Source organism: Dipodomys spectabilis, unplaced genomic scaffold (assembly GCF_019054845.1).
Source record: "Dipodomys spectabilis isolate Male_0828 unplaced genomic scaffold, ASM1905484v1 ptg000030l, whole genome shotgun sequence".
Taxonomy (NCBI): Eukaryota; Metazoa; Chordata; class Mammalia; order Rodentia; family Heteromyidae; genus Dipodomys; species Dipodomys spectabilis.
Window position 1 is genome coordinate 2,322,791 of NW_024870707.1, and position 9,408 is coordinate 2,332,198.

Consider the following 9,408-nt stretch of genomic DNA (forward strand, 5'->3'; position numbering starts at 1 on the left):
GGGGTGGGAAAGTGATGGAAAATAGACGTCTAATGTTTGTGTGTTCTTGAAATGCGTTTTACTTTTCCCCAATGACAGAAATATGTAGAAGGATTTAATGTTTCTGACTCTGCTTTGCCTTAGTGACTAGGATGACTTATTCAAATAGTCTTTCTTAATCTGATAGAACTTTTTTGGTTCTGTGATATGCACCGGGACCACTGATTTAAGGAACTAAATGCTCAAAGCGCAAATGCATAGGAGAATATTTTGATAAATGTCCTTTTTCTCCCTCCCTCCCTTCTTGCCTCCTTCCTTCCTCTCTTCTTCCTTCCCTTCCTTCCTTCCTTCCTTCCTTCCTTCCTTCCTTCCTTCCTTCCTTCCTTCCTTCCTTCCTTCCTTCCTTCCTTCCTTCCTTTCTCCCTTCCTTTCTCGCTCCCTCCCTCCCTTCTCTCTACCTTTATTGCTTTCTTCTTCTCCTTTCTTCTTTCCTTTCCTTCTTTCTTCCTTATTTCTCTTGGAGTCTCTATTAATTGTGTCCATGGGAATCCATCATTAATCCTTGAGAAAATGTGCTTGTTGTACCTAGAATGACTTAAACTTTCTTTGCTTAACAGTATATACAGCTTTGAGACCTAGGTGAAAATGACTTCCCTTGTGAATTCTTTTCTTTTTTAACTTCAAAGTTCAATGAGTTGTATTAACTGGCTTCTATTTTATTTTATTTTATTTTTTATTGTGAAAACACCATACAGAGGGGTTACAATTACATGGGCAAGGTAATGAGTACATTTCTTATCAAACATTGTTGCCTCCTCCTTTGTTTCCCCTTCTCATCCCTTCCCATCCCCTCCACCCTCCAATCCTCTCTCCCCACCAAAGTTGTAAAGTTCGTTTTTCGTCATAAGGACTTATACATCTCATTGCTGCAATGGGTCCACCTGTATCCCTACTTAAACTATTTGTTTTTTCCCTTCCCCTCCACAAATATATAGTGAGAACAAGGGTATACCATGGGGGAGGGACATACAAAGCAACAAAGAAATTATCTTATAAATATGTTAGAAACAATCACAAGAAAGAAAAAAAACATTTGATTCCTTATCTTGGGGTTCATTTCACCTAACATCAACTTATTTGACCGTTTCTGCTTGTCTCAGACATATACTAGTAATTTCAAATAAGGGAAAGCATGGGGCCTATGTTTCTTTGGGCCTGGTTTACTTCACTTCATATAATTTTCTCCAAGTCTTTCCATTTGCTAACAGCTGACTTCTTTCTCATAGGGTCTTCTTCCAAGTCATTTTATATTACATGGCATCATAGCTCTGTCACTTATATGTGCTTCTCATTAGACTGTATGCTCTCAAAGCAGGACTGGCCACTGCCCCCCTTTCCCTGAGACTTTACCTGTCATGGTTATAGTTAGTGACTCATAAGTACTTGTTGAGTGAACAACATTGAAGCCTTTGGGCTAGCCTTGCTAAATAAAGTCAGATACTTTTTGAGCTTTTTCATGGCAGACATCACATCTCTTTCTGTTAAAATTTAATGAGCTTAGATTACTTAAGTCCTTCTGTCAACCATCACTGAAGATCTAAGTTTCCTGTCTAAAGTTTTGTTTAAATTGGATAAGACTAACACTAGCATGAACTTCTAAGATTATTCTGAATTAATAAGATAATTCATTAATTAATCAGATAATATACACTAAGGGTTATGGACATAATAACAGCACACTCAATAAATACTAGCCATCATCATTATCATCAACCATGTTGGTCCTTAATTTTATTCTGCATGCTGACTGTATCTATGCCATTAGCAGTCTTTGTCTTGATTTTCTCAGAATTTCTTAGATTTTTCTTAGAATTTTCTCAGAAGAAATCTTGCTTTTGGGTCACACATTTCAAGGTCTAGCTTAAGTTCAGTCCTTTTGAAGTTTCTCTGGGACTAACTTTGTGCCCTTGCTTGGCTCTTTCTTTAACTTAGATGGGAATTTTGAAACACAACTTTATTTAGCACGTCCTAAACTGAACTCTTGATCTCTGCTCCCATATTTACAATAATTTTTCCCATTTCTTTTAAAAAAGATAAGTTCATTATTGTTATTAAGGTCTTGTTCAGGGTGTTATCATTTCATGTAGGTAATGAGTCCCTGTCTTCTTCGTCATCCCTTCTTTAGCTTTCTCAGTTTTCCCCACCCATTCCTACTCACAAGTTGCATAGTTCCTTTTCCACATGCTGCTATTCCACTGAATAACATAATTGTATTTGTTTAAAAAAGCCTTAGAGAGATAATTGATTTTCCTCAAAACATTGGCAAATCTTGTTAGTGCTACCTGCTGAATCTGCAGATACTCTGACACCTTCATACATCCTCCATTGTTAGTAGTGTGGCACAACATAATCATATTCTGACTGCAAACAACCTTCCTTGATATCACATGTAAAGCAAATCTCAAATAAAGTAATAGCTCCAATAAAGAAACATCAACTAGCATTTCCCATCGTTGTTACCTCTGCTCTCTTCTTCTTCATAAGGCTTACAAGTATAGAAGTTACATCTCTAGACTTAGTTGTTTATTTTCTCTACATAATTTTCTAATGGGGTTATGAAGGTTATGACTTTCATTAATCTAGTGACTATATTTTTCCATTGCCTAATCTGTAATGTCTAGCTCCTGGCACTTTATAGGATTCAATACTCTATTTGTAGAATGGGTGAGTGAATGGATGAATGACATGACTTTCAGAAGAAATTGCCATAGTCTAAGATTGTGGCCATTATTGTCATTGGCAGAGAGTCACAAGGGGACGAAGTGACTTCCTACATGAATATTGAACATGAACACATGAATTGAATGTGAAATGACGATAATCTAGGGCAATGATCATTTTATATGGAAGTAGAAAATAGAGAAAGAGAAGTGGACAAGTGAGGCATGGTCTAAGTCAGATAGTTAACCCTACAGCTATTCCCCGAAGTCTTCTTTACTTATTATTTTTATATTTATTCTTAGTAGACAAGTCTAGGTGAAAGCCCTCTTTATGTTTTTGTTTTAATTTTTTTTTTTGTCAGTCGTGGAGCTTGAACTCTGGGCCTGGGCACTGCTCCTCAGCTCTTCAGCTCTAGGTGAGCACTCTACCACTGGAGCCACAGCGCCATTTCCAGCTTTTTCTGCTTATGTGGTGCTGAGGAATCAAACCCAGGGCCTTATGCATGTGAAGCAAGCACTCTACCACTGGGCCACCTTCCCAGCCGTTTTAAAAATTTTAATGTACTTTCTCCTTATTGAATGCAAAAACACAGAAATGACACAAAAGGAATTGAAATGGATTTTGAAACTTTCCTCCAGTCATAGTTTATTTGGCAAAATTTCACTGTTGGGAAAAGAAATTCCATGGGGAAATTGGTCCCTGGATTATAGCTGGTAGGCTAATTTACTATGAATAGTTGAAGAAGCATAGCTTTTAATCATGTATTTTGTGTAGATGGATCAGACTTTTTCATCTAAACAGGATATTATAATCTTTGCATTTGTTTTCTTTATGGATTTTATATATTTCTCAAAAAATAAAAATCCTAACACTTACCTATTCCTTTTTGTGATTTGCCCTAGATATCAAGTTTGTTTTCTAAATGCTCCCAGAACCATTAGTGATTTGTTCTTGGGGGAAAATATGACCATTGAATTACAATAACAATTACCAATCCTTATTATTAAAGATAGCTGAATGTATTTTAAATAATGTCAGTTTTGGAGTAGAGATCCTAGCAAATAGCTAGAATGTGGTATGGGAAATCCAATTAGCCTCTGTGGCCTCATTGTGAAGAGAGTTATCAATGATGTCTTTCTCCTTTCTTTGGAGTAAACTCTAGGCTTAAGAATGGCTTATCTGAGTGAGGCCTGGACATTGTTCACTGGGGGTCTTCAGTGAGAAATTGGCTGGGGGATAATATTTTTTCAGGATGTTTCTTGCTCAAGGAACCCAGCATTTTCAAGAAGAATCCAGGAAATTCTTAGTCCACTTTACACAAAACAGGAGTCCTTGGTAGCGATTTATTCCTGCAGAACCCCATAGGGTGTACTTGAAATCACCCTGCTTTTGTTTCAAGGCAGAGTGAGAGCAACAGCTCTTCTGATCTGAAGGTAGGCAATGGGACTCAGAAATAAGGCATGAAGCTTCTCAGTAGTCTAAGATGTTGGGCAATTCTGTTTTTTAAGAGCTGAAAGAATACATTAAAAATAGTGTTGGTCTTGTGGTTCTTTTTTATGATGAGGAAATACTTATATTACTTATATAGTGGAAAAATGTGCTGAGTATAAGATGTGATTTTGGAAGTCTTGCAATTTGGAGGTTCTGTGGGGATTTATTTAGGAATGAACAAGTTGGAGCCTTGATTATGGTATGGGTTCTAATACTTTGGTATATCCAGCTCTCTCATTATTTCTGTAGCTCGCTCATTATTTCTGTAGCCATGGTCTATATTAGGATGAAGCACAACAGGTCACTTGACATATATTCTGCACATGCTGAGTTAGTCTTTTATAAGCTGGTCATCCTTTCTTTCCTGTAATAGAAGTGATTCAGCATCTAAGTAATGGAGATAGTGGGAAGGGGGTGAATTTGGGTAATGGGAGAGACAGAGAGAGAGAGAGAGAGAGAGAGAGGGAGAGATTTTGTGTGTGTGTGTGAGAGAGATACACAGAGAGAGAAAGAGAGAGGAATGAAATGTTCCCTGCACCATTTCACATTAAGGGAAAAGGAACGAGCTACTGACATATGCCATCTGGATGAAATATCTGGAAAAACATGCTAAGTCAAAAAAAGCAGATTCCATAAGTTTATGTATTTTGTGATTCTTGTTAACACAGCGGTCATTATAGAAATGGACAACTATAGAATCTCATAGTGATTATCAGCAAAGAGGCAGTGGATTTTGCATAGCTTCATTAAAGATATTGAGTAAAAAATATATAGATCTTTTCTCTCACACAAGTACATACACATTTTCAGTTATGTCAAAATAAAAACAGTATTACTAAGTTGAATACATAAAGAATAAACTTCTAGGGAACAAAGTATATATCTCACTAGAGAGGAATAGGATAATTGTGTAAAGGTTACACAAAGAAATATAAATAATTAAAACAAATAACATCCATTTTAACAAAATAGATCATTGAAAGAAAAACTAGCAAGCTGTAGAGCAATCTTGCTTTGTCCATAAGTATATAAAACCTATTATATGAATTTCTCTCTATCTCCCTTTCTCTTTTTCTCTAGATACATGATTTCCATATTTCATATATTACTTAATGATCCATAAAGAACAAGAGAATCTGATATTGGTTAGTCATTTGACCATGATAGGATGAGAGTTTTGGTCAAATATCAAATATTTCTATAACATTTTATTTTAGTTAACAATTCCCAACTCGACATTTTCTACAATCTATCTCTTCCCCACTTATCTCCTTCAAGTTTCCTAGTTTAGTCTTTATATATGTACATTGTGTATTTATGACTGTAAATACTCAGCATTCCTCTTTTCAATCATTTACCCTTATCCTTTTATCCCCCATACCCATCAGTTAAGACATTCTTCCTGGTTGTCTTTTGGTTGAATTACCCAAAGAGTGGGTCCAAGTGCCAGAACTTACTGTCCTCTGACTATGAGACTATAACACCTTTTCTGAACTCCTATTTTTGAGTATAAAATTAAATAAGTTAAAGTGACATAAATTGAATGCTAATGTTTAATTTTGAATGGCTATGTACTGGCTAAATGCATGATTAATTAGTAATGTATGCTATAATTAATAAGTAACATATACTCCTTGAAGCTCAGTAAATAAGATGAATTGCTTCTGCAATGTCTTATTTCAGGAATCTCACTATCTGACATCCAGTATGGCCACTACAAATAATGTGACTGAATTAATTATTGCTGGCCTCTTCCAGGATCCTGAGGTGCAGAGAGTGTGCTTTGTGCTGTTTCTTCCTGTGTACCTGGCCACGGTGCTAGGCAATGGCCTCATTGTTATGACGGTCAGTGTCAGTAAGAGTCTGCGTTCCCCCATGTACTTCTTCCTCAGCTCCCTGTCCCTGGTGGAGATCTGTTACTCCTCTACTGTTGTCCCTAAGTTTATCACTGACCTACTTGCCAAGATGAAAACCATCACCCTGAAGGGCTGTCTGGCTCAGATTTTCTTCTTCCACTTCTTTGGGGTGGCTGAGATCCTGTTGCTGGTGGTGATGGCCTACGACCGCTATGTGGCCATCTGCAAACCTCTTCATTACATGAACATCATGAGCCGTCCACTGTGTCACCTGCTGGTGACTGGTTCCTGGATGGGGGGATTTTTTCACTCTATAATTCAAGTTCTCATCGCTGTGCAATTGCCCTTCTGTGGTCCCAATGTGATTGACCACTACTTCTGTGACCTCCAGCCGTTATTCAAGCTGGCCTGCACGGACACCTTTGTGGAGGGAGTGATTGTATTGGCTAATAGTGGCTTAATTGCCTTGTGCTCTTTCCTTATCCTTGTGGCCTCCTACATTATCATCCTGGTCCACCTGAGGAAGCATTCTGCAGAGGGGAGGCGCAAGGCCCTCTCCACCTGCGCCTCGCACATCACTGTGGTGGTCTTGTTCTTTGGACCGGCCATTTTCCTCTATATGCGCCCCTCTTCTACCTTCACTGGGGACAAATTGGTGGCCGTGTTCTACACCGTCATCACCCCCATGCTGAACCCCATCATCTACACACTCAGAAATGTGGAGGTAATAAATGCCATGAAGAAGTTGTGGGGCAAAAAATCCTTAATGGTGGGGTGAAAAGAGAGAACAGGTTTCAAGAAAAGCAATTTGCTTGTTGTTGAAACTGATTGTTTGCTTTTAAGTAAGAATTGCAGCAATGAACATAAGGATACAATTTTACCTTTACTTTGATTCCCCTTAGCAACGAAAGACACTGATATTCAGATGTAATGCCCAAGGAAAGTGGTCAGATAGTCTCACTGAATCTCATGGAATTTGACTGACTCATTGATGTGCACCATAATCATGGCATTGGCTAATTCTTTTGTTTGTGTGTGTTGATCCTGGGGTTTGAACTCAGGGCCTGGGTGTTGTCCCTGAGTGTTTGTGCTCAAGGGTAATGCTCCACCGCTTGAGCTACTGCTCCATTCTAGCTTTTTGCTGGTTAATTGGAGATAAGAGTCTCATAGACTTTGCTGCCCAAGCTGACTTCGAACTGTGGTCTTCACAGCTCAGCCTCCTGAGTAGCCAGGATTACAGGTGTCAGCCGCCAGTACTTAGCTGGCTTTGTCACAATTATAAACATAAACCATTTGCGTTTCCATTGTTACATAGTCATTGCACATAATTGCAGGTACAGAGTGATATTTCAAGATCTGTACACAATAAGTGATTGTGGTAATGGTATATCTATCACCTTAGACATTTTGTAACTCTGGTGTTGATGAAAGACAACATGTTCCCTAGTAACAACTTTTAGACATTTAAAATAATTCTTGTAAAAAATAATTCTTGTCAGACATAGTTATTCTGCTGTACTTTAGAAATTAGGAATGATTCCTCAACTTCCCCTGGTACAAGGGAGAACATTTTGGACATATATATATATATATATATATATATATATATATATATATATATATATATATATATATATATATTTTGTCGATCATGGGGCCTGAACTCTGGACCTGGGTGCTGTCCCTCAGCTCTTCAGCTCAAGGCTAGCGCTTTACCACTTGAGCCAAAGCGCCACTTCTGGCTTTTTCTGCTTATGTGGTGCTGAGGAATTGAATCCAGGGCCTCATGCATGCAAGACAAGCACTCTACCACTGAGCCACCTTCCCAGCTCTTGGTAAATGTTTTATAACTTAAAATTAATTCTGCTGGTGGCTCATGCCTATAAATAGCTACTCAGGAAGCTGAGATCTCAAGACCACAGTTTGGACACAGCCTGGGCAGACAAATCCAAGAGACTCTAATCTCAAATTAACCAACAAAAATGTGGAACTTGAGGCCTGGCTCAAGGGTAGAGCACCAGTCATGAGCAAAAAAATGTCAGAGAGTGCCAGGTCATGAGGTTTAGCTCCAGTTCTGGCACAAAAACAACAGAATTGTTTCTTCCATTCTTCCTTTTTTTCCTGTCTTGCTAATTTAAATTCTCTTTAAAAAAAATTTTTTTTTATTGTGAAAATACCATACAGAGGGGTTACAGTTACATGGGCAAGGAAGGTAATGAGTACATTTCTTATCAAGCATTGTTGTCTCCTCCTTTGTTTCTCCTTCTTCCCATCCCTTCCCAACCCCCCCCCCCCCAAAGACTGTACTAAAGCTACCAGCACAACTACGTTTATTGCTACATTATTTACCATAGCTAAGATATGGAACCAATCCAGATGTCCCTCAGTAGATGAATGGATCAAGAAAATGTGGTATATATATATATATACACATGGAATTCTATGCCTCCAGAAAGAATGACATTGCCCCATTTGTTAGGAAATGGAAAGACTTGGAAAAATTATATTAAGTGAAGTAAGCTAGGCCCAAAGGAACATAGGTCCCATGGTTTCCCTTATTTGCAATAACTAGTATATGTCTGAGAGAAGCAGAAAAGGTCAGATAAGTTGATGTTAGGTGAAATGAACCCCAAGATAAGGGTTCAAATGTTTTTTCTTTCTTGTGATTGTTTCTAACATATTTATAAGATGATTTCTTTGTTGCTTTGTATGTCCCTCCCCCATGGCATAACCCCTGTTTTCACTGTATTTGATGTTGGTATAATTTGTGGAGGGGAAGGGCAAAAACAAACTGTTTAAATAGAGATACAGGTGGATCCATTGCAACAATGAGAAGTACAAGTCGTTATGTAGAAAAACGAATTTAAATTCCCTTGAGATAATAATCTATATTTTATTAAAGAAGATAACCAATCTGGGGTATACCTAGGAATATTTTTTGGATAAAATTTCTAATTTTATATTTTTCTATATTGTAGAAATAAATGGCATCTATCTGCAAAGAAGAATAAAATTCTGTTGTTTTCAGGAAACTGGAATGAAACTGGAGATCATATGAAGTGAGCTATGCTAATCTCAGTAAGACACAAAAAATGATGCTCATTCATATGCAAAACCTGCCCCTAAAAATATGACACATTGTAAAAGGGATTTTTTTGGGGGGGGGGACCACCAGTGGGAGATGGAAGATGGAAGAGAGAGGATGATGAATATATTCTGTAAATGTATGGAAAGTCCATTTGATCTCACACTGAGCTCTGGGGGAATCTTTTTTTTTATTTTTATTTTTTGTGAACACACTGTACAGAGGGGTTACAATTACACGGGCAGGTTAATGCGTACATTTCTTATCAAGCATTGC

The 9,408-nt window shown here is 37.8% G+C and overlaps 1 protein-coding gene across 1 annotated transcript; it reads left to right on the forward strand.

Annotated features, from left to right (window-relative positions):
• Positions 1-5,884: 5,884 nt before the first annotated feature.
• LOC122104682 (olfactory receptor 4B1-like) lies at positions 5,885-6,825 on the forward strand. Its single transcript, XM_042675628.1, has one exon. The coding sequence runs from the start codon at positions 5,899-5,901 to the stop codon at positions 6,823-6,825; it is 927 nt and encodes a 308-aa protein (XP_042531562.1). The 5' UTR covers positions 5,885-5,898.
• Positions 6,826-9,408: the final 2,583 nt, after the last annotated feature.